Consider the following 24951-nt stretch of genomic DNA (forward strand, 5'->3'; position numbering starts at 1 on the left):
GGATATTACTTTGCTTGCTTTGTGCACTGGTGCGCAGTCATGTTGGAATATGAAGGGGCCATCCCCAAACTATTCCCACAAAGTTGAGAAATGTCCAAAATGTCTTGGTATGCTGACGCCTTAAGAGTTTTCTTCACTGGAACTATGGGGCCAAGCCCAACCCCTGAAAAACAACCCCAGACCATAATCCCCCCTCCACCAAATGATTTAGAGGGGTGGCCCTATACTTTTGGTAATATAGTGTGGATGAGCAAGTTTTGGAGTGCAGGGACTGCCCACCAGTGCACAAAGCAAGGTCCATAAAGACATGAATGAGAGACGTTTGGAGTGGAGGAACTTGAATGGCCTGCCCAGAGTCCTGACCTCAACCCGATAGAACACCTTTGGGATGAATTAGAGCAGAGACTGCGAGCCAGGCCTACACATCCAACATCAGTGCCTGACCCCATAAATGCTCTTCTGGAGGAATGGTCAAGCATTCCCATAGACACACTCCTAAACCTTGTGGACAGCCTTCCCAGAAGAGTTGAAGCTGTTATAGCTGCAAAGGGTGGGCCAAATCAATATTGAACCCTACAGACTAAGACTGGAATGTCATTAAAGTTCATGTGCGTGTAGAGACAGGCATCCCAATACATTTGGTAATACAGTGTATGTACTTTTTAGGGGGAATTGCTTTTTTTCTTTTTTTCTGGGGTCTCCTCACAAGCCATACCAGATCCTACCAGATGCTGCCATCTTTCGACTTTTGTCTGGCATGTTATACTGGTCTGGGATTACTTTTTCTTCCTGGATCTAGTTGAAAGGGTTTGCATCTTTTTGATTCGACATCATCGCTGTTTAAGGAAGGTTGTCTTTCTACCAGACTGTTTATACCCTTATGTTTTTGAACTAGCTGACCCTTTTTATCACAGTGATTTTGCTTGGTTGTGTCAGGGCTGGGCTCAGACCTTCCTCCTTAGAGCTGGCCACTCAGCTGTTGGCTAATTGCCAGCTCCTATCTCCCCACAGGTACACAGCTGTTGATGATATCCTGCTCGTCAGTCCTGCCTACTTAAGCTGTTCAGCCCAGATGATCTCTGCCTTCGCCTTGGTCAACATCACAGAGACTATCTCCTGCGATCCTGTTCAAGACTTGCTTTGCTGACATCCCTTCTGGCTCCAGATCCTGCTTGCTGTTCCACTACACTGATCCTTGACTTCTGGCTTGGCTGACTATCCGTTCCAGTTACTGAACTTTGGTTTATGTTTTGAGTACGTTTGTTCTTTTTACTTTTATTATTAAACAAGTGTGATTTAACTGTACTTCTGTCTCGGGCCTGATTTCATGGTTTCTGACAGGTTGTTGTCTCTGTTGGACATTTAGGCATAGATTCACTTAATATCACTTTGACGAACAGCATATCCCTGCCAGTACAGTGTCTAGTCCTTGTAAAGAACATTTTTTCCAATAGCCGTGTGTTCTTTGACCTTTCTTCTTTGGCCACAATATGACAAAGATTTAAAAATGAAGTGAATCCTGAGGAAGCTTCTTTTTTTGGGCGAAACGTGTCAATCCACTTGTTTTTGTTTTCTTGTATATGGAAGTACATGTATTTTTAAATTGCACCTGTAGTCGGGATGAACTATTTGTATACAATGGTATAACTTTTAACCACTTAAGGACCAGCCGCCGCACTTATACTGCAGTAATATGTCTGGATCCCTCAAATCGCCATAGGTTTACGTCGGCTTGTACACACGTTCTGTGTGTGCACTTGCGCCACTGGAGGCTCCCATTGGCCAGCGGGGGAGCCAATTAGTGGATCCAGCAGACTCGAAAGTGACAGAACGGGGATCAGCCTGTGTATACAAGGCAGATCTCTGTTCTGAAAGGGGAGATTACACAGATCCTGTCTTTCTGAAGGATTATGGATCTATGTGTTTTATGTATGATCCATCACCCAATCTCCCATACAGTTAGAAAATGCAGTGAGGGGGGGACGTGGCTGACCATGGCGGCAACTGGAGGCTGATCTCTGAGCTCCCGCTACCCGAAGCCTGCCCGATAGCCTTTTAAATAACTTTACAAGGTCTACAGCCAGATGCCCAAGAAAAGGAGACCCCTCGGAACTCCGCGGTCCCGCAAACCGGAGGAAATAACTTGTTTTTTGCCGCCCGGGCGAGAACTCAGACAGCGTGGATCCCGAGGCCAACAACATGGCACAGTCTCCTCCATCCTCAGACTGGTCTGCCCAGAGAAGCACTTCTACGAGACCCAGCCAATCGATTCTCCCTGCTGTGACTGGAGAGGTAAGCTCCCCAATCCCCACACCGAGTCTAAGTGTGTCCTCAACAGCCGGAGCTACGGAGAGTGGGCTGTGTGCGGAGGATGCGCTGCTGCGGGAGGCCCTCCGACAGATTCAGCAGAGCCTGTCTACCCTCCCTACCCGACAGGAGCTGGATAATTGGGCCCAACGTATTGAGGCATCCTTAAAAAGGGAAGTGGATGATCTTAGAGCCCAAGTTGACCACACTGACACCAGGGTCAACACTATAGATGCCACTTTAGCGTCCCAGGAAACATGCATAACGGCCCTGGAATCTTCCTTGGCACACCACAAGGCCCAGCTCCTCCAGCTCGAATTGCGTTCGGAAGATATCGAAAACAGGAGTAGGAGGAACAACATTAGGATCTGGGGATTGCCTGAGGCGGCACCCCCAGGGACTAGATGGACACCATTACTTCCATCTTCAATTCTTACCTCAGTAGGGCTCCCACGATGGCAATAGAGCTGGACAGGGTCCACAGGGTAGCTCAAAGCATCCCACCAGCAGATGGCCACCCAAGGGATGTCCTGTGCCGGGTCCATTATTACAGAGTGAAGGAAACCAAAAGGGACCATTGGACTTTGATGGAGCGTCAATCCAACTCTTGCCGGACTTGTCTAGAGCTACCCTGGGGATGCGCAGGGCGGTGAGGCCCCTTTTGAACGCTATCCGAGAGGCAGGAGCTACTTATACCTGGGGCTTCCCCTTCTACGTTCAAGTTCGGAAAGACAACCGCCCCTTCAGTCTGAGGTCTCCAGAGCAGCTCCCAGAGTTGTTTTTGTTTCTGAGGATTGAGCCAGTCGCTGTTCCAAATTGGCTAGATGTTCTGTTAGAAGAAGCTCCTCCCCAGAGGTCTGCTCCCCTACCTCAGAGACGGAGGCGTTCCAGGTCTCGGGGATCAGCCCCCCGTGTGGCCCGGTCTCAACCATCGGACGCGGAACTGTAATATGCTCGGGCCAGCAGGAACTAACTGCTCTTGCAATTAAGGCGCCCCTATAGAAGCTTTTGCTGAGTGTATATGAGACATGGTCAAAACACTGTACCGGGCTGGACATAGTTGCAGATACTGGCCTCAACACAAGTTGCTTCGAACTAATGACGCACAGGGACGAGTCTCCTGGAAGGCCCCCTAACAGAGACATATGCCTCCACTCCCCCCTCCCCATTTTTTTGTGCTTTTGCTGTTTTTTGTGTGCCGGTGGGGGAGATGTTGGAAGTACCAGTGGTGGCTGGGGGTCTATGGACCTTGGGTTACCAGAAGTTGGACGGGTTGCTATTCTTCCCCCTGTTCTGCCTGGCCCGGTTGATTGGATTCCCCCATTAAAATGCTATGTCCCCACCACGACTTTGCCCTCACCAACCCCCTTCTTTTTTTTTTTGGAGGGTGGCTGGTTGCGGGGAGGGGGGCCTGAACTGTGTACCTTGGGGCACGGGTGGCTGTTAAGGGTGATATCTTACGGGGCGGACACCGGGATTTCCCCCCCCACTGACCGTTCAGGGAGTCCTATTGTACTCCCACAGGCGGAGGCATCCCCCGGGCTCGTGGGGCTGTCGACCCAGCCGGTGGCTTGTGTACCGGGTGTGGCTGCTGGGGGGTTGGCGGTATCTGCTCTAGGAGCTCTTGTTGCGGGTTATATACAGTGCTCTTGTATTCCGTTTAATACACGTGGAAGGGGCTGAATATAATGTTATGGCATAAGCATGTTATCCTTTGGAGGCTTAAAATGTTGTATGTGACCTTAGTTTTATTCTATAATAGGCGTGGGTGTATTCGGGTGTGGCGGTGAGTCCGCTGTGGTCGACACTTCACCCCACATAGGCCCTGATCTCCACCTGGGCTCAGGTGTTGATCTTTAGCAGTGTGGGTATCCACCGGCATAGGCCGGTGTCTACCCGGGCTTTCTACGGAGGCCACCTGATGGGGCGATTCTCCTGCGGCGGGTGGGATCCTCCGTGCCTCTTTATTCTTCTTCCTTTGTCTGTTTGTTTCCCCTCCTATTCCCCTCTATTCTCTCTTAATCTCTCCTCCCTCTCTGCTTCTCTCTTGTCCTTCCCTGTCATTGTCTGATCTTCTTTCCTCCCCCCCCCATTTTTTTTTCTCCCTCCTCCGCCCCGCAGGCGTCCATCCATCCAGGAATATGCCACCGGTATCTCTGCTTTCCCTGAATGTCCAGGGGCTGAATGTTCCGTAGAAAAGATTGCAGGTGCTGGGAGAGATTTGGAGGTGCCGTATTCAAGCTAAGAAAACACCTAAATTCGGAAATTTCAGGTACCCTTTCGCTTACCACAGCTGTTCCCCAGACTCAAAATCCTGGGGGGTTAGCATACTCATTTCTAGAGAGATTGGCTGGAAGCTGTCTGAGGCCATTTGTGATGACTTGGGGCGCTATGTGTTTGTGAAGGGTTTGATCTATGGGCAGGTGGTTACCTTAGTTAATATTTACGCCCCCAATATAGGCCAAGGGGGGTTCTTGGAAAACTGCCTGGATAGGCTTCAGGATTTTACAGAGGGTCAGACAATATTGGGGGAGTGACATGAATGTGGTCTTGGAGCCTTTGCTGGATACCTCCTCTGGATCCTCCCACCAGTCGAATGTGGCCTTACGTCGGCTCAAAAAAGCCCTGGCCTCCTTGCGCCTGGTTGACGTATGGAGGATCTTTCACAGTGATGCGAGTGACTACACCTATTTTTCAGCCATCCATAATTCCTATTCTAGACTGGACTACTTTTTGATTCACCAGTTGGCCCTCCCCTTAGTGACTTCCAGCGACATAGGGGTCCGACTTTTTTAGATCATGCACCGGTGGTGCTGACACTTAAACTGGGCAAGTCAGGGACTCATTAACCCGGGGCGTGGCGGTTAAATGAGAGCCTGATTCAGCAACCCCAATTCGCAAAGATAGTGGAGGAAGAGATCAAATTCTATTTTAAGTTGAACGTAGGCTCCGCTACCTCACCGTGTCAGCTCTGGGAGGCGCATAAATGCGTTATTAGAGGAGTACTAATTAGATTGGGAGCTAAAAACAATCAAGATAGACAGAGGGAATTGGAGTCCCTGTTGGGACGTATCGGGGTGCTGGAAAGGCAACACAAACGTTCTTTGGCGAGAGATGTGGCCTTAGAATTACAAAATCTGTGGGACTCTGTGAACTCCCTCCTGCTGGCAAAGGGCGAAAGCCAAACTGACTCACGTGGGCTGTTTTACGAATTAGGTGGGAAGCCTGGTAGACCCCTGGCATATCATTCCTATATCCCCTCTATAACCTCCCACACGGGTCAAAAATTGTTTAAGTCCCAGGAGATAGCTGAGTGTTTCCGTAGCTATTATGATAAACTGTATAATCTGTCATCAGGGAGCTCGGAGGCAGAGTCAGCGGCCCAAACCTTATTGATTGATGAATATTTGGCTGCTTCGGGGATTCCCAAGTGGTCCCCGCAGGACAGGGATGAAATGGAGGGGCACATTACGGAGTTAGAAGTTACAGCTGCAATTCAAGGTATGGAGGTGGGGAAGACTTCAGGCCTGGATGGCTTTCCACTCCTGTACTACAAGACCTTCGCCCCTCTGTTGATAGGTAGTGGTGCCTCCCCACTTTCTTAGGGCGGTAAGTTCCTATGGGGATATAGAGTAAAGAGAATTGCATATAGAACCCTGACTTTGCCAAAGGATCAAGGAGGAATAGGCTTCCCGGATCCCATCAAATACCACCAGGAGGTTCTATTTTACTAGAGCTCTGGATTCGGTTAAACACTCCACGGAAAAGGAGTGGGTGGAGGTGGACCAGGTCATGTCTCCGTTCCCGCTGCCTACTCTGATGTGGCAAACTTCGAGCTTCCTGGCGAGTTTAAAAAATCATCCATTGATTGAGAACACGCTGTCGGTCATAGCCAGATGGACCCCTCCCCGTTATCTCCGGTTATAGGGGCTCAGGAATTTCCTGCTAGCAAGTCCAGTAGGAGGTTCAGTGAGTTCACAAAGTCAAATAGATATAGGCTACAGGATTTTTGTCGTGGAGGACGGTGGCTTTCGGTCGAGGAAATTCAGGCAATGTTGGATCCCCCTCTGGATAGATGGAGAGCTATCCAGATTAGACATTTTTTGACCTCCTCGCATTTTCAGCCTGACCGAGTCCACTCCCTGTCTGCCTTTGAGGAGCTGTGCTTGGATCCTGCTCCAGCCCGCCATCTACTGTCGGTATTGTACAGGCTGGTGGTTGTCCCACCAGGTAGGAGCTGGATCTTGGCCGGACCTTTTCGAAGGATCAGAGAGAGAGGATCCTGTACTTTGCACATCATTCCTCTATTGCCACTAGATTCCAGGAGGCAGGGTACAAGATGTTGAAAAATAAGACATCAATTTTGTTTTGGTACAACGTCGCACGACGGTGCAATTGCCAGTTAAAGTGACGTATTGCAAAAAAATGTCCTAGTAATTAAGAGGGCAAATCCTTCCGGGGGGGGGGGCTGAAGTGGTTAAGCAATATTTTAGATTGAAAAATACTCAAAATAACCAAGCAATGTACTTGTTGAATGATAAATGCCACTTAATGTGTGCTACGTCGAAAACTGGCTGAATGGCCAGGGTGAAATTGTTGAGGAAAATTTCTAACAAGAAAAGAGCCCCACAGCCCTGAAGAATAGATGGCAAAGTGAACCAGGAAAAATGTCTTCTGTAAGTTTAATATCCTTCACAACCGGCTTGAAGGATATGTTCACCTGAGTCAAGGCCCGCTCTAAATATTTATCATGGTGTTTCTCACAGTGCAGTTTTTTTTTACTGATATAATTTTTCTTTCAAAAAGGTCTCTACTTCTACTGCATGCAACAAATTCAAGGTCAGCAACAGATATTGTAAGGTGCAAACTGATAAATGTGTTGAGAAAACTTACCCTTGACTTTGCCCCCAGTCACTGCGTATACACAGGTGCGAATGGTTGGGATCTGGAGCATAACCTTCGTGGCAGCTACATTCACCTAGGGAATGCAAAAAATAAATATGATGTTTAATACGTAAATGTAAATGAACAGAATGCCAATGTATCAGAATATTGATTTAAAAAATTTTACCCAAATTTTTCTTTTCATGAATTATAATTATTTCGTTGAAATATTAAACAAAACGGAAGTAAAAATTACTGCCTGTACATTATTGGTGCAAATGATTTTTGAAGCACTTGCACATATGCCATACTAACTAAAGCTCTGCTCCATTTTCAATAACATCCTACTAAAACACGGCTCATCCGGACAGTAGCCAACTTCTTATAACCACACAATGATTGGTGATTTGTACTCATGCAAGAAAGAAGAATCCCAGGTATGGTAATGTCTACTTAATTGCATTGGTCCAGCTTAGACAAATGTAACTATGCATATCTTTGGGATCCTCTAGAACAGCCTTTCTCAACCAGGGTTCCTTGGAACCCTAAGGTTCCTCTAAAGGTTGTTAGGGGTTCCTTGGGACCATAAGGCTTCTCCAGAGATTGTTAGGGGGTCCCTGGGAACCCTAAGGTTCCTGCAGAGGTTGTTTTGGGTTTCTGCGAACCCTAAGGTTCCTCCAGGGGATGTTTGAGGATCCTTGGAAACATAGGTTTTTGCAGAGTTTGTTAGTGGTTCCTTGGAACCCTAAGATTCCTCCATAGGTTGTTAGGGGCTCCTTGGAACCCTACAGTTCCTTCAAAGATTAAACCATATAAGAAGCATATTCTTTGTATCAAAAGAATACTGTGTGCAAAGTCACTTCCCTTAGCGTACATGTATACAAAATCACATATAAAGAACAAAGAATGATTAAAGAAGAAGCAAAACCGCGCTATGGTGATAAATGTAAAAAACTAGATAAGGTGCTGCCGTCCCTATACCTCACACCTCCCAAAGGAGGCCATGAGCTGTGATTGTTGTAAAAATATATAATGAGGGACCCAGGCGCTACCTGTAATAGATATATTTCTAGGTAAATCTATCCTAGATGGCTGGGAAACTCTAAGTTAGTGTTATCTCCTAATTGTTAATATGTTACAAAGGAACCAGAAGTAACCCCAGATGACACCAGTAGTAGAGGTAAATCAAAAAGAAATGGACAAGGAAATTGCAGGAAATTTATAAATGTAAAGTAATATAGGTATCTGATAAATAAGTATCTTATAGATAGTGATACTTATCAGCATTAACCCAATATAAATGGTGACCGACCCTTATCCTACTAGGAAAAAATAGGCCAACTAGATGAAAAATCTACAATCCATTATCGTAAATTCTCTAAACAGTAGTGCAATCTGTGGTGTATCTACATCACTGTTTGTAGTACGCTGAGGAAAAATTCCAAACATACAGCCAAAATATAAATATGTGCAAATATAAACAAATGCAAAATAGTGCAGTAAGGTGGCAGCTGAAAAAATATATATGTACCTCAAATGTGACCAGAAAAGTCACGGCTAGAGTATGTGCTAAGCCAAAAAATTATATCACCAATATTAACGTATGCACAATATAAATAGTGCTAAGCAAAGAAATACAAAATAAAAATAAATGTACATATACAAAGCCAAAAACCAGAATGTGTTAATAGTGTAGATATCAATTAATAAATAAAAAAGGAGGTGAAACACAACAAAATTTGGTTCCATTGGTACAAATTCTGATTCTCGCAGGAATATAAGGACCTGTCGTCTCCTGCGGCTGGCCGGGTGGGTCTGTAAACCCTCCTGGGTGGGATCCGGAGACCGGCTGTTGGGGTGAGGGGGGTCTTCCTTTTTTTTTTCTCTTCACCCCTTGTTTCTCTTTTAATTACTTTCTCTACCTCTGTTTCCCTTTCTTACCAGACTGGGACTGAAGTCGGTCCAGCTCTACCGTTATCTCACTCTGTTCCTCTAAGCTTTTTCTTCTAGTCTTTATCTTTAAACCTCTGTTAAATTTTATATAGTATTGGATACAGCAGTATGTGGGTGCTCCTTTAATGGGGAATCAAGTCAGCGTAGGGTCCCAGATGGGATCGGTTAGTAGGTTGGTTATTTTTCTAGTGCAACCCCTGCGCATTTGTATATGTTAATTTTCCTGCGCAGTTTTTTGTTCATTGTGTATAATTGTGCTAAATGTTTGGAAAGGTCTATTGGTGCCGTATTGTGTTTTGTCTGTTGTGTTCAATAAAATTCTTCTAAATGAAAAAAAGAAAAAAGAAAAAACAGATTTAACCCCTTGATCGCCCCCAATGTCAACCCCTTCCCTGACAGCATCATTAGTACTATGTCAGTGCATATTTTTAGCACTGATCACTGTAATAATGTCACAGGTTGCCAAAAAAAGTGTCAAAAAGGTCAGTTAGGTGTCCGATCTGTCCGCCGCAATGCCGCAGTCCCGCTAAAAATCGGGAATCGCTTCCATTACTAGTAGAAAAAAATAGTAGTAATACTAAAAATAGCATAAATATTTCAAAGTGAAAAAAAAGTGAAATATTCCTTTAAATATCGTGCCTGGGGGGTGTCTGTAGTATGCCTGTGAAGTGCCAAGTGTTTCCTGTGTTTAGAACAGTCCCTGCACAAAATGACATTTAACGGAAATAACATAATTTAAAACTGCTTGCGGTATTAATGTTATATCTGGTTCCTGCAATATGGTTGAAAATCATTGAGAAAAATGGCACGGGTAGCCCTCCCAGCCCATTACCAGCCCCTTTGCTTCTTGTACGCATATTAAGGGGAACCCTGTACCCATATTAAAAAAAGGAAATACATGTGGCCCCAGGCCCTATATACTCAGAACAGCAGTATACAGGCGGTGCAAACAAGACAGGGACTGTGTAGGTTTGTTGTGTTAAGTAGAATCTGTTTGTAATTTTCGACTGGTACATTTTTAAAGTGTAGCTCCAGTCAAAAAAACTATTTTTAAGCTTTTTGGAAAACATAGGGAAGGGTTATCACCCCTGTATAATTTGTTTTGTCGTCCATCTTTTTTCATCTCACTTGCTGTTGTCTCCTTCCATTTGCAAGTAGGAGATGTTTGTAAGTTGGATGTTTGAAAGTAGGGGCCTGCGTTATATTCTCTACAGAAATGGCGGAACAAGGTGTTGGTTTTGCCACAACATTGTAAGCCCTCAAAGTGACTCTTGGTGGGTGCTGGAGCGCCCTGCTGTGAACGATTATATCAAGAATTGTAATTACATGCCATTGTTGAACAGTGGTAGAAAAATTTACCTTTGGTGGTTGTGGTGCTGGTGCCACAACACTATAAGTCCTCACAGTTACTCTGTGTGGGCACAGGAACGGGCCCTCCTGTGAAATATTATATCAAGAATTGTAATTACATGTCCCTGTTAAACAGGGGCAGAAAAATTGGGCCTTAGGCACTGGTGCTGGTGCCACGACACTGCAACCTCTCCCATATACTCTAGTTTTAGTGCAGGAATTAGCCCTGCTGCAAAGCATTGCATCAAAAATTTTAATTAAACGCCCCTATTAAACAGGGGCAGAAAAATTGGGCCTTAGGCACTGGTGCTGGTGCCACGACACTGCAACCTCTCCCATATACTCTAGTTTTAGTGCAGGAATTAGCCCTGCTGCAAAGCATTGCATCAAAAATTGTAATTAAACGCCCCTGTTGAACAGGGGCAGAAAAATTGGGCTGATGGCATCACCCAGAACCAGAAATGTTCTTCCAACATATCAGCAGAGGAGGAAGAGGATAGACAATCAACATAACAGGACAGTCACTCAGCATCAGCATAGGCAGTCTTGAAGGGATGTGATATTTAAAAAAAAATTATTCGGTTACATCAGCTTCAGGTGCTTGGTAGCTGTGGGTGATCCAAGACTGATTCATCTTGAAGAAGGTCAGTCGATCAACTGATTCGGTGGACAGGCGCACCCTGTGATTGGTAACAAAGCCACCAGCAGCACTGAAGGTGTGTTCCGAAAGAACGCTGGATGCAGGACAGGCCAGTAGCTCAATTGCATACTGTGCAAGCTCTGGCCAGTGATCCATCCTCAAGACCCAGTAAGCCAGAGGATTTTTGGTGGGAAAGGTGTCCAAGTCTGACCTTGCCCCTAGGTATTCCTGCACCATGTAAATCAGACGCTGGCGATGGTTGCTGGAACCGATCCTACCTTGGGGCTGCGGACTAAAAAATTGTCTGAAAGCATCAGTCAGACGGCCACCTTTTCCACCGCTCCTTCTGACCGATGCCTCAGCAACATGTTGTCCAGGACCAGGAGTTTGTAACCTCCCAGTCTCTGGGAACGCGTTGCACAGACCTTTCTGCAAGGCCTCCCGGAGATGTTTCATCCTCTGCTCCCTCTGCGATGGCAAGATAAGGTCGGCAACCTTACCCTTATACCGTGGATCAAGGAGAGTGGCCAGCCAGTAATGGTCCCTCTCCTTGATCCGAAGAATACGAGGATCCTTACGCAGGCTTTGCAGGATCAGGGAGGCCATGCAGCGTGGTTAGCTGAGGCATTCGGGCCGGAGTCCTCTGGGTCACTAAGGACAACATGGTCCGCAGCTACCTCCTCCCAGCCACGTACAAGTCCACGGGTTTCTTGGGACTGTAAATCATCCCTACAAGACTGCTGCTGCTGATGCTGAGTGCAAGCCTCCACCTCCATGCTGACACAATCATCCTCCTCCTCCTCTTCCTCCTCCTCATCCTCTTCCTGTGTGATGGGTGGCACAGCAGTAACACTGTCTGGATAAAGGGGGCTTTGAGAGGCAAGGAAGTCCTCCTCTTCCTGCCTCTGTTCTGCCTCAAGTGCCCTGTCCATTATTCCACGCAGCGTATGCTCCAGGAGGTGGACAAGAGGTACAGTGTCACTGATGCATGCACTGTCACTGCTCACCATCCTTGTGGCCTCCTCAAATGGTGACAGGACAGTGCATGCATCCCTGATCATGCCCCACTGGCGTGGTGAGAAAAAACCGAGCTCCCCTCACCCTGTCCTGGTGCCGTAGTCGCTTGCTTCAGGACATCCTGTAAGCCCGGGTACCTGCCCAAGAACCGCTGCACCACCAGGTTAAGGACGTGAGCTACACAGGGCACATGGGTCAGTTGTCCCTGTCGGAGGGCGGAGAGGAGGTTGGTGCCATTGTCGCAAACCACCATTCCTGGCTTAAGCTGGCGTGGCGTCAACCACCTCTCGGCCTGCCCCTGCAGAGCTGACAAAACATCCGCCCCAGTGTGGCTCCTGTCCCCCAAACAAACCAACGCAAGCACGGCATGGCATCGTTTTGCCTGCGTACTTGCGTAGCCCCTGGAACGCCTACGGAGCACCGCTGGTTCTGAGGACAGAGCACTGGAAGAGGCCATGGAGGAAGAAGAAGAGGAGGGGGGGGAGGAGAGAGGTGTGTCACAACCAATAGTAGCATTTTGGAGGCGTGGTGGCGGAACAACCTCCAACACTACTGCACCTTGTCCTGCATCCTTCCCAGCTGCCATAAGAGTGACCCAATGGGCCGTGAAAGACAGGTAACGTCCCTGTCCATGCCTGCTGGACCATGAGTCAGCGGTAATATGCACCTTACCGCTGACCGCCCTGTCCAGCGAGGCAAGGACATTGCCTTCCACATGCCGGTAGAGAGCCGGAATCGCCTTCCGTGAGAAAAAGTGGCGTTTGGGGACCTGCCACTGAGGAACCGCACATTGTACAAACTCACGGAAGGGGGCCGAGTCTACCAACTGAAAAGGCAGCAGTTGAAATACTAGCAATTTAGCCAAGCTAGCATTCAACCGCTGGGCATGTGGATGGCTGGGAGTGAACTTCTTTCGCCGCTCCAGCAGCTGGGGCAGGGACATTTGCCTGCTATAATCGGACATGGGTGTACTGCTAGCAGAGTGCCCGGAAGCACTTGGCTGTGACACACCTAATTCTACACCTTCATTCCTCTCAGAGCAGGTTTCAGAGAGGACTGAAGGTCTAGTGGGGTTGGAGATGCCAGCTGATGAGGAGCAAGGAGAGGTCTGCTTTGTTCTTTGGTGTGGGTCTTTGTGGTACACTTGCCAATGAGCTGCATGGCAGGTCAACATATGTCTGGTCAAGCATGTGGTGCCCAAGCGGCTGATGTTTTGGCCACGCGAGATACGCTTGAGACATATGTTGCAAATAGCAGCAGTGCGATCTGATGCACTCGTCTCAGAAAAGGCCCACACCAAAGAACTTTTAGAATAACGCGCAGAGGCAGCGCCCTGCACAGGCGGAGCTCTGCGGTGTGATTCAGTCGGTGTGCTGCCCCTAAGCTGGCCCCCAGAGGGCATCCTGCCTCATTGGACATGTGCCTCCTCCTCCTCCTCCTCCTCTCCCCTACCAGGCACCCACGTGGAGTCAGTGCTCTCATCATCCCCTCCCTCTTCATCGCTGGAGCAAACCTGGCAGTATGCTGCAGCTTGTGGAACATGACTGCCAGATTGCTGTCCTTCTTGAGCATCCCCTCTCTCTGCATTCACGCTACTGCCTTCCTCTAGCTGAGTATCATCATAAGAGCCTACAAAACACTGGGCATCCTCCTGGAGCATGTACCCAACACTGTGCTCAAAGAGTTCAGGAGACTCCTCAGGAGGACATGGTGGGTCTAGGGAAGGAGTCACTGATGATGACATTGAGAGGAGGGAAGACGATTCGTTGGCAGCTGCTTTGCTAGTACCCTGAGCCTGGGTGAGAGAGGATGAGGAGGATGAAGAGGGCTTGGTCATCCACTCTACCAAGTCGTTGGCATGTTGCGGCTCAACATGTCCAGCTGCCGAAAAGAAGGACAAGCGTGTCCCATGGCCACGTGCTGATGATGACGATGCCCACGACCAGCACTGTTGTCTCTAGACACAGCCTGCTTGCCCTCTTTTATCGGCTCGCGCCTGTCTGCCTCTCCTTGCTGGCCTTCCAGACATGGTAATGGCCTGAAGGGAGTTGGGAAAAACAGCAATTGGGTAGTGTATATTGTGCTGGAGGCACACACAACTTCCACTAACTCCTGCAGATGGCAGATGGCTCAAATAGAGAAGAGCTATGTAGGTGGATATAGCGGTGTGTACTGGGTTCAGAGCACGCAGACAGCATGCACAAGCTCCTACCACTGACTGCAAGCTCTATTTAAAACGAGCAAGATAGTTTGCTATATAGGTGGATATAGCGGTGTGTACTGGGTTCAGAGCACGCAGACAGCACACACAAGCTCCTAACACTGACTGCAAGCTCTATTATAAAAGATAGATATTTCGCTAGCTATATAGGTGAATATAGCGCTGTATACTGCAGTCAGGGCACGCAGACAACAACCACTACAGAAGAGCAAGAACGAAAATCGTCCGATAACGATCGGTGTATACTGTGTTGAAGGTACACAGTACACCCACTAGCTGCTTCAGACGCCAACACACTACACAAGGCCGCCGCGCTGGTGGCCTTATATAGTGTGGGGCGTGTACTACACAGCCTGAGCTATGATTGGCCACAGGCATCCTACCTGTGGCCAATCATGGCTCTCCTCGCTGCCGGCGCTGTGATTGGCCAAGCATGCGGGGTCACAGTGCATGCTTGGCCAATCATGAGCCAGCAATGCACTGCGCCATCGCAGTGCATTGCGGGCCGTGAGCGCCACACGAATTTGGCGCGAACGGCCCATAACGTTCGGAATTCGCCAAACAGGCGAACAAAATGAAATGGCTTGGATATACCTCCTTGACACCCTTGCCCCTAGGGGGTTGAACCTAGATATAGATTTAAATTGCTTTATAGCCAGCCCATAGGGGCCCTGTTTTGGAATGGATTTCAATACAAACAGACCCCTTTCTGTCATTTACAAATATTGCCACGACAGAATTCCGTGATTATAAGTATTTAAACTTAGTGGGAATTTATTATGACTAGTATCTTGCATCTGTTTTCCTTCTTCTGCATCTTTTATCGCCCTTTTTACGGGGTGCCTTATACCTATGGCCTTTGAGTAATGGCCCCTCAAGTGATTGAATTTGGATATTTATGGTTTATTTATATATATAAATTTCGTCTATTCCTTTTAATGCCTCATAGTTTATTTTGGGGTAGCATATATATTCTTCCATTTAGGGCTTAGCTGCATGTAGCCACTTAAACACCATGACCATTAATGTTACTTTCGTTATTATTTTTTATTATTATCTTTTCAGTTATTTATTTTTCTAGTTATTATATATTTTTTAAAAAATTTTTTACTATTGTACGCTGCTTTACAAGGTAATAGCTGGATTGGCCACCTACAATCCTAGTAACATATGAGTTGCCCTTCCTGTGGGTTTGCATTATGGTAGACGGCCACAAGGGGGCTTACCCATTTAATAACAACTGTAAGGATTTAATTCTCTTATAATGGCTCATTCCTCCTATATATAAGATTGTGATATGATCCTCTCCATTCCAACAGCCTGATGTCCTGTACTACCTGCTGGAGATCCCAGATTGTAATTTGGTTTCACTTTGTAATTTAATCACCTCCCCCTTCTCTTAGCTTCCCCGTACAATTTACATCTAGTGATGACGTAGATGGGGAATCCTAGGACCGGCCGCCCTATTCTGTGATTTTTTCTGGCTAATGGGCCGAGCTCCTCGGACCCATAAGACGTCGGTGTGTGGTGGCGTGGCATCGTCGCTGAAGACGTCCATGACGAAACTCGTACGATGTAGCCACGCACACCACGTCACTTCTGGTCTGGCGAGCTGAGTGGAACGCAGCTTGGAACGCACGCTGTCTCTCTGCCCGTTCCTTTGCTCGTTCCTCTACTCGGTTCTGGTACACAGACCGTGGACGAACACTATTGTTCCCCGTAGTGCCAACGGAGGGTGGCCCTCTCTAGGGTGTCAGCATTGGGAGTTTTTATGGTGACCCCTGTGGATGGGCAATTTTTACTGATGACCACGTTGTATGCATTTGATCACCCTGTGGGGTTTGTGCAGTCTCTAGCCCTGGACTTCTATATATATATTTTTTATATTTTTATTTTTATTCTTATTTTTATTTTTATTTTTAATCAATCTCTGTGATGTAGTTTAATCTCAGCCCCGGGACTGAATTGAGATATATATTTGTATGATATGTACTCCTTTTTGTGGGTTTATGGTCTTGTAAGACTTGAAAGTTTTTTATATATATTTTTGTAATTTTTTATACATCTTTAACCGGATTCCGGTCTACAAACAAATAAAGCTTATTTTTGAATATAAGTTTTTGTGACCTGGAGTTACTACACTATGAGACCTTTTTCATTTTCCTGAGGACATACCGACCCACAACCACCGGCCCTAGTGGGACCCCTTTGCATCAGAGGAAGAAGAAAAAGGGTGGACGTTTTCTCTGGGCTGACCACTTTCTGCACCTTATGACAGACACGCATTTTCGCCCCTTGTGGGCATAGTGATCCGGTGAGTGGGGACCTGAGGGGGTGAGCACGAAAGTCACCAAATTACCTGTTTGAGCACCAGTCACCTTAAAGTTTCACCTGTTTGAAGATTTAGAGTATATACAACTACCTCCTGTTAACTATTTGAAGTGGACTTCACCTCTTAAGGATGTTTATGTTAGCTACAGCACATGTAGTGGTTATTTTTGTGTATTTTGAGGCTATTGCTTTTTTTTGCATTTTTTTGCACCTTTTTTGCACTGGTTTGCACTTGGTGTTTTTTGCATTTTTGCACCTGTGACCTTCCACGTATTTATTACTTTTTTATTTATTAATTTAAATCTACACTATTAACACATTCTGGTTTTTGGCTTTGTATATGTACATTTATTTTTATTTTGTATTTCTTTGCTTAGCACTATTTATATTGTGCATACGTTAATATTGGTGATATAATTTTTTTGGCTTAGCACATACTCTAGCCGTGACTTTTCTGGTCACATTTGAGGTACATATATATTTTTTCAGCTACCACCTTACTGCACTATTTTACACTTGTTTATATTTGCACATATTTATTTATATTTTGGCTGTACCCTGTATATTTGGAATTTTTCCTCAGCGTACTACAAACAGTGATGTAGATACGCCACAGATTGCACTACTGTTTAGAGAATTTACGGTAATGGATCTAAATAGTTGGCCTATTGTTTCCTAGTAGGATAAGGGTCGGTCACCATTTATATTTGGTTAATGCTGATAAGTATCACTATCTATAAGATACTTATTTATCAGATACCTATATTACTTTACATTTATATCTTTTCCTGCAATTTCCTTGTCCATTTCTTTTTGATTTACCTCCTACTACTGGTGTCGTCTGGGGGTTACTTCTGGTTCCTTTGTAACATATTAACAATTAGGAGATAACACTAACTTAGAGTTTCCCAGCCATCTAGGATAGATTTACCTAGAAATATATCTATTACAGGTAGTGCCTGGGTCCCTCATTATATATTTTTACAACAAAGAACAAAGAATAGCTGCTGCTAATAAAGTCCAAAGAGATAACCACAAAAATGTCTTGTACACCAAAGGAGAGCAAAGCAAATAGCAGCGCTTAAATTGGTATTAAAAGATTGACCATAGACTGTCCATGCACCAGGTGAGTCCTGTGGTGGATGACCACGTTTAGCTGTTCTATGAGCTGTGAGAGCTTCACACACAAACTGATATGCGATCTGGATGTTTTATATTCCTTTTAACTGGTTTCACTTTGTCACTGTTAAGTGGAGGCTCCTTATATGTAACGATCTCCTGAGAAAGCGGATTCCTGTGCAGAAAGTTGTAGTACTTACCATGATCTGCCGATCAGAGGAGGATTCTGGAGTACAGCCAATCACTGTGGGAGGAGGAGGCTGATTTCACTGAAATCTCTAAACTTTGATCTGGTGAGTGTAATACCTACCGGGAGCAGGACCCCACGTGGTGTGGTGATGGGATTTTAGGAGGAGTCGTGATCTTCATTTCTTGTCTTATATGAGATATTTATTTAGATATTCTATGGACTCACCTTGTGCATGGACAGTCTATGGTCATCTTTTAATACCCATTTAAGTGCTGCTACTTGCTTTGCTCGCCTTTGGTGAACAAGGCATTTTGTGGTTATTCCCTTCAAAGTTTGTTAGGGGTTCTTGGGAACCTTAAAAATCCTCCAGAGGTTGTGAGCTGTTCCTTGGAATGCAAAGGTTCATCCAGAGGTTGTAAGCTGTTCCTTGAAACTCTAAGGTTCCTCTAAAGGTTGTTAGGGATTCCTGGGAACCCTAAGGTTCCTCCAGAGGTTGTTAGGGGTTTCATTGAACACTACAGTTTCTCCAGAGGTTGTTAGGGGGTCAATGGATGTCTAAGGGTCCTCCAGAGATTGTTTGAGGTTCCTTGGAAACATAAGGTTCTTATAGAGTTTGTTAGGGGTTCCTTGGACCCCCAAGATTCCTCCAGAGGTCATTAGGGGTACCTTGGAACCCTAAGGTTCCTCCAGAGGTTGTTAGGCATTCCTGGGAACCCTAAGGATACTCCAGGGGTCCTTAAGGGTTGCTTGGAACCCTAAGGTTCCTCCAGAGGTTGTTATAACAACTATTTTTATTTTATATTTTTTTTCCAAAAAAACTAACAAACCCATAAATAGAAGTAGACCTCTGGAAGCACATAATTGGGTATTCTTTGCAAAGTGAATTTTCACCACATTTAATAAACTAAGGGAAAATTCCCTTCAGAGTGAAGAGTCATTGTATCCTTTTGTAAATCGGCTCCATTTTGCTATAGATATACAGTACTTAAAATGGAACAAAACAAAAATCGATATTTTTTTGTTCCCCGTCTAATAGGTGTGTAGGATGGAGAGAACAAAGTCATATCTGTGGAAGGTTGTAAAAATCTAAAGGTTTTTATAGAAGATTAGCTCAATTAATATGCTGTACATGATTGAGTGTCCCAGGTGTGAAAAAAACGCTGTAGATGAAGAAGGCTTTCAGAAATAGTGTTAATATATATATATTTTTTTATCAATTAACAAAAGGGAAAGTACATAAACTGAAGAGAAATCCAAATCAAATCAATATTTGGGGTGACCACCCTTTGCCTAAAAGACAGCATCAATTCTTCTAGGTAGACTTGCACACATTTTTTTTTGAAGGATCTCTGAAGGTAGGTTGTTCCAAACATCTTGGAGAACTAAGCACAGATCTTCTGTGGATGTCGGCTGCCTCTAATCCTTCTGTCTCTTCATGGAATACCAGACAGACTCCATGATGGTGAGATCAGGGCTGGGGGGGGGGGACAAACCATCACATTCTTCTAGGTAGACTTGCACACATTTTTTTTGAAGGATCTCTGAAGGTAGGTTGTTCCAAACATCTTGGAGAACTAAGCACAGATCTTCTGTGGATGTCGGCTGCCTCTAATCCTTCTGTCTCTTCATGAAATCCCAGACAGACTCCCTGATGGTGAGATCAGGGCTCGGTGGGGGGAACCATCAATTCCAGGATTCCTTGTTCTTCTTTACACTGAAGAAAATACTAAATGACATTGGCTGTATGTTCGGGGTTGTTGTCCTGCTGCAGAATAAATTTGGGGCCTCCTGGGTGGTATAGCATGATGGATAAGTATCTGCCTGTATTTCTCAGCTTTGAGGACACCATTGATCGGCCAACGTTGAGGACTGTAGACACGTTGTCCGGCCAAGGAAACTTAATGCAGAAGATGAAAGGCACATGATGCTTACTTCCCTCCGACGTTGGAAGATGTCCAACAGTGCCAGTAGTTACCTTTCCTCCTTTGAAGATAATGGAGGTTGTGCCCCATTAGCTTCTTCCCCGGTCAATGCAGCAGGTGAAAATGACAGCAAGACTCTGAAGTCATTTAATACACATTTCTTCTGGGTTATATTAGGCAGGAGAGATCAGTGAACAGATGTTCACTGGTCTCCCTATACTAGTGACAATTTTTTTTGGACAGAAGCCCATTACCCTACCTGCATGTCTTTGGATTGTGGGAGGAAGCCCATGCAGGCACAGGGAGAACATGCAAACTCCAGGCAGGTAGTGTTGTGGTTGGGATACAAACCAGCGACCCTTCTTACTGCTAGGTTAGAGTGCTAACCACTACACCACTGTGCCACCCTGTGGTTCTAGGGGGGAATTCAGGAACTGACCTGTAAACATTTTACAAGCCTGGGGATGGTGTCACAGGGAGTGCAAACAAGCTGTTTTTCTTGCTACAAGAACAAAGTCCAAAAAATAAAAAAATAATACTGGATGATGATTTACGGAAAGAGAGGTTGGTATGGGGGTACATTTGGACAAAGCCTGGATATACACTTTAATATACATATATTTAATTGTTAGTTTACAAGTCAAGAATGGTGAGGCTGGAGGGGGATTGCTCAGGGACTAAAATTTGGACTGTAAAGTGTGTAGCTTGAGTTATACACATACAGTATTAATTTTTGGATATATTCTTCTCATATATTTATTCTAATTAGGTCCATATTTTAATCCGGATGTATTATTATTATTATTATTATTATTATCATTACTATTACTACTACTACTACCACTACTACTACTACTACTACTACTAATAATAATAATAATAGCGTTTCAACAATTGGTTTAAAAAAACTGTTCATCAATTTGTTTAAAAAAACAGTAATAATAATATTAAAAAATTAATATTATTATTATTTGTTATTATTATTATCATTACTATTACCACTACTACTACTAATAATAATAATAATAAAATTTCATCAATTGGTTTAAAAAAAACAAAACTGTTCATCAATTGGTTTAAAAAAAACCAGTAATAATAATATTTAAAAATCATTATTATTTACCAGATGCGACAGACACCTGCAGTGACTCGCTGATGTGGCCCCTTGGCGGCCACCCCCCCCCCCCAACCCTTTATTGGCCAGCCGGGGGTTGGAGGGAAACAATACAAACCCTCTGGAACCCCCACGGCGGATCGTTTGCATGTCTGCAAAATAAAACGGGGTTTAAAAATGGCACAACCATTGGAGATACAAAGGGGACTAATTTTCATATCGAAAGAAGGAAGCCCCATAGATGGTGACTGACAACCCTAGAACACTGACCTTGTGCAAGAACAAATACGGGAGGGAAATACACAACTAAAACTTCTGTTAATATAGTTTCATAGTTAGTAAAGTTGAATAAAGACACCAGCCCATCCTGGGTGAGTGTCTACAATTGTCCCTATCCCTGTACATTGCACACTTACATTGGTCCCTACTGGGAGCCCACAATCCAAGGTCCCCATTCATATACTAGGGCCAATTTTGGACAGAAGCCAATTAACCTACCTGCATATCTTTGGATTGTGGGAGGAAGCCTATGCAGGCACAGGGAGAACATGCAAACTCCAGGCAGGTAGTGTTGTGGTTGGGATTCGAACCAGCAACCCTTGTTACTGCTAGGCGAGAGTGCTAACCACTACACCACTATGCCACCCGATATGTCCCACATCCTTGCAGTATGTTAATATGATAAGAAGGAGTACCTATGTTGGTGGGGGGTGTGGTCCCCGGGGGGAACCCTGGGTTTCAGAATATGGGGGGGATCTGGGGGTTCTATGGACCCACCTGCTTCACAATGCATCCCCAGTAGTTGAGTAGGGGAAAAAAAACAGCTTTGCCGTAATTTTGGCCGGAGAGGTCTAGGGGGTGGTAAGAGCACTCACAGCTCCGGGTTCCAGTTATATTATTGGCTGCCTGCAGATAATGTTTATGTGTGTTATGTTATATATTTACAATATTGGGGTTAGGTTTGAATACATCTGTGAATTACATATATAAATGTAGTGCTTGCTTGACCATTTATTGGATTTAGTTTTTAACGTTACTGAAGTTACATGCCTAAGTTACACTTTAGGGCGGATGGGCTTGGCGGACCGGGGTTAGCTCCCACGGCCAGAGTCTAACCACATCCCCATAAGTTGAAGCAGTTTCGCAGTGATAACTGAAGTGTGCTTTGTTGCAAAAACTTGCACGCAGTTTTTTATTAACAACTGTCTCTAGAACGGACGTTCGATAAAAACCGATTGTCCACCTCACTCCTCTTTGAACTCTCCCTGTTTCTCTCCCCTCCTTCCTCCTCGCTAGACTCTTCTTTCTCTTCTGCCTACACTACACTAAGTATCCCCCCCCCCCCCCCTTTCAGGTAATTGACATTTTGCCTGTTTGACGCGAGCGCGATGGACCAAGTTACTGTTTTCTCACTGAACGCTAAAGGGTTAAATATACCTGAGAAACGCTGCATGCTCCTGAATGGTCTCAAAAGAGTGAGAGCAGACATAGCGTTCATTCAGGAAACCCACTTCAGGACAGGGACACCTCCGTGTTTGAAAAAACTGTATTTTCCAATTACATACCATGCCACAAATATAGCGGGCAAATCTAAGGGAGTATCCATACTCCTGGCAGGGAAAATACCTTGGACATGTGGGGACACGAAAATAGATACGGGAGGGCGATATGTGTTTATTAAAGGGCTTATAGGTGAAGTATTGGTGACACTAGCTACAATCTACGCACCAAACGACAGACAAGACGCTTTTATGCAAGATACGCTGACCACTCTGATGGACTTTACTGAAGGACAATTGATGGGGATTTCAACGTCCCCCTGAACCCAACAGTGGACACATCTACCGGTGCCTCCTCTCTGCGCACCAGCCTACATAAACGCATCACTCGAGTTCTCCATGAGGCCCAGCAGATAAACGCGTGGAGGCTCCAACACGCAGGGGAGAGGGACTATACGTTCTTCTCACCTCCACACAAAACATACTCGTGCATCGACTTCTTCCTGTTACCACATAACCAACTAGAGGCGGACATAGGTAGCATAACTTCGTCAGACCATGCACCTATCACGATACGTTACTCCCTGTCTTGGACTTTGATGACTAAAGCAAAATTCTGGAGTCTAAATGAAAGCTTATTGCAGACCCCCTCAGTACTGATCGATATCACAAGAGAGCTTAATCAGTATTTCCTAACCAACAATGTTAACAACTGTGATCCTGAGATATTGTGGGAAGCCCACAAATCTGTAATTAGAGGAATTTTGATTAAGCTCGGGACACATATTAAAAAAGAACGGGAGAAACAACTTCAGTTGCTCCTACAGAAGGTACATGACCTAGAAAAGGAACACAAGCGAAACCCGACAACATCACTAAAAGTGGAACTGCTGACCCTCCACAAACAAACAGTAGATCTGTTACAATACCGGGCGAAAGCTGCTTTGCAAACATGTAGGAAACTTACATACGAGTCAGGGAACAAGTGCGGGAAACTCCTTGCCAGAACAGTTAGACAACAGAGACTCTCGGCGTATATTCCCCAAATTATATCTCCCTCAGGACAGAGGAAAGCCTTACCCACTCAGCTCGCCAATGCATTCCGGACCTACTATTCCTCCTTATACAATCTCCCGAAACAGTTACCCAATGACGCTACAGTAGGGGATTATCCTACTCAATCTAATATACCCAAACTCTCAGAGGAAAGTGCGGCCGCATTGGAAGAACCCATCACATTGATGGAACTACAATACGCCATCAAAAACATGAAACCGGGAAGGGCACCGGGGCCGGATGGGTTGACTCTTCAATATTATCAAACTCTTAAGCCGCGTACACACGGGCGGACTGTCTGGCCTACTTAGTCCGCCGAAACACATTTCAGCAGACAGTCCGCTCGGGTGTGGGCTTCAGCGGACTTTTTCAGCGTGCAGTCTGGCGGACTAAGTATTTCGGAATTTCCGTAATACAGTCCGTCGGACTCGCATTTCAGCGGACAATCCGCCCGTGTGTGTGCCAGTCCGCCGTACTTTTGAAATGAGTGGACTTTTCCCGCCCGGAGAAAAGTCCGCTCATTTCGAGCGGGTATCCAGGTAGGCGGGGCCCGCGACGGAGACGACGCTGGCCCCGCCGCCTGGTATGGACTTAAAGGGGAACCCCAACGCCGAAAAAAATCGGCGTGGGGGTCCCCCCCAAGTCCACAACAGACCCTTGTCCGAGCACGCTACCCGGACGGCCAGGAAAGGGGGGCGAGCGAGCGCCCCCCCCCCTCCTGAGCGTACCAGGCCGCGTGCCCTCAACATGGGGGGTGCCTTGTCCCCATGTTGATGAGGACAAGGGCCTCTTCCCGACAACCCTGGCCGTTGGTTGTCGGGGTCTGCGGGCGGGGGGCTTATCGGAATCTGGGAGCCCCCTTTAATAAGGGGGCCCCCGGATACCGGCCCCCCACCCTATGTGAATGAGTATGGGGTACAATGTACCCCTACCCATTCACCTGTGGAAAAAAAGTACAAAAAAAACACAACACAGGGTTAAAATATTTTATTGCACAGCTCCGGGGGTCTTCCGTCTTCGGGGGTCTTCTCGCCGGACTCCTCCGCTATCTTCTTGTAGCTCTTTTGCTAGCGGAGGAGTCCGGCTTTCTTCCTCCCCGCCGGCCTCTTCTCCCGACTTCGGGGGTCTTGTCCCCCTCTTCGGTTCTTCTGCCAGGCCACCGCGCCTTCTTATAGCTCTTTTACAGGCGGTGGCCCGGTCTTCTGTCGCCGCCGTCGCCGCCGCCTTCCGTTCTTCTTCTTCTTCTCCAGGAGATGTTGCCTCGACGATCTCTCCGGCCGGAATGCCAGGAACGCGCTGCGCAGCCACTTATATAGGGACAATGGGGCGGTGTCACATGGCTTTATGT

The 24951-nt window shown here is 46.0% G+C and overlaps 1 protein-coding gene across 2 annotated transcripts in view; it reads right to left on the bottom strand.

Annotated features, from left to right (window-relative positions):
- The window catches only part of ASTN2 (astrotactin 2), a 661578-nt gene that overhangs the window by 312605 nt on the left and 324022 nt on the right, over positions 1-24951 (bottom strand). For both annotated transcript variants that reach the window (XM_077468007.1, XM_077468041.1), the window contains one exon: positions 7201-7285. In XM_077468007.1, the coding sequence (XP_077324133.1) occupies positions 7201-7285 (85 nt within the window). The remainder of the gene's footprint in view (positions 1-7200; positions 7286-24951) is intronic.

The sequence above is a fragment of the Lithobates pipiens genome, unplaced genomic scaffold (assembly GCF_037356315.1).
Source record: "Lithobates pipiens isolate NorthernLeopardFrog02 unplaced genomic scaffold, aLitPip1_a1.2 Scaffold_1, whole genome shotgun sequence".
In the NCBI taxonomy this organism is placed as follows: domain Eukaryota; kingdom Metazoa; phylum Chordata; class Amphibia; order Anura; family Ranidae; genus Lithobates; species Lithobates pipiens.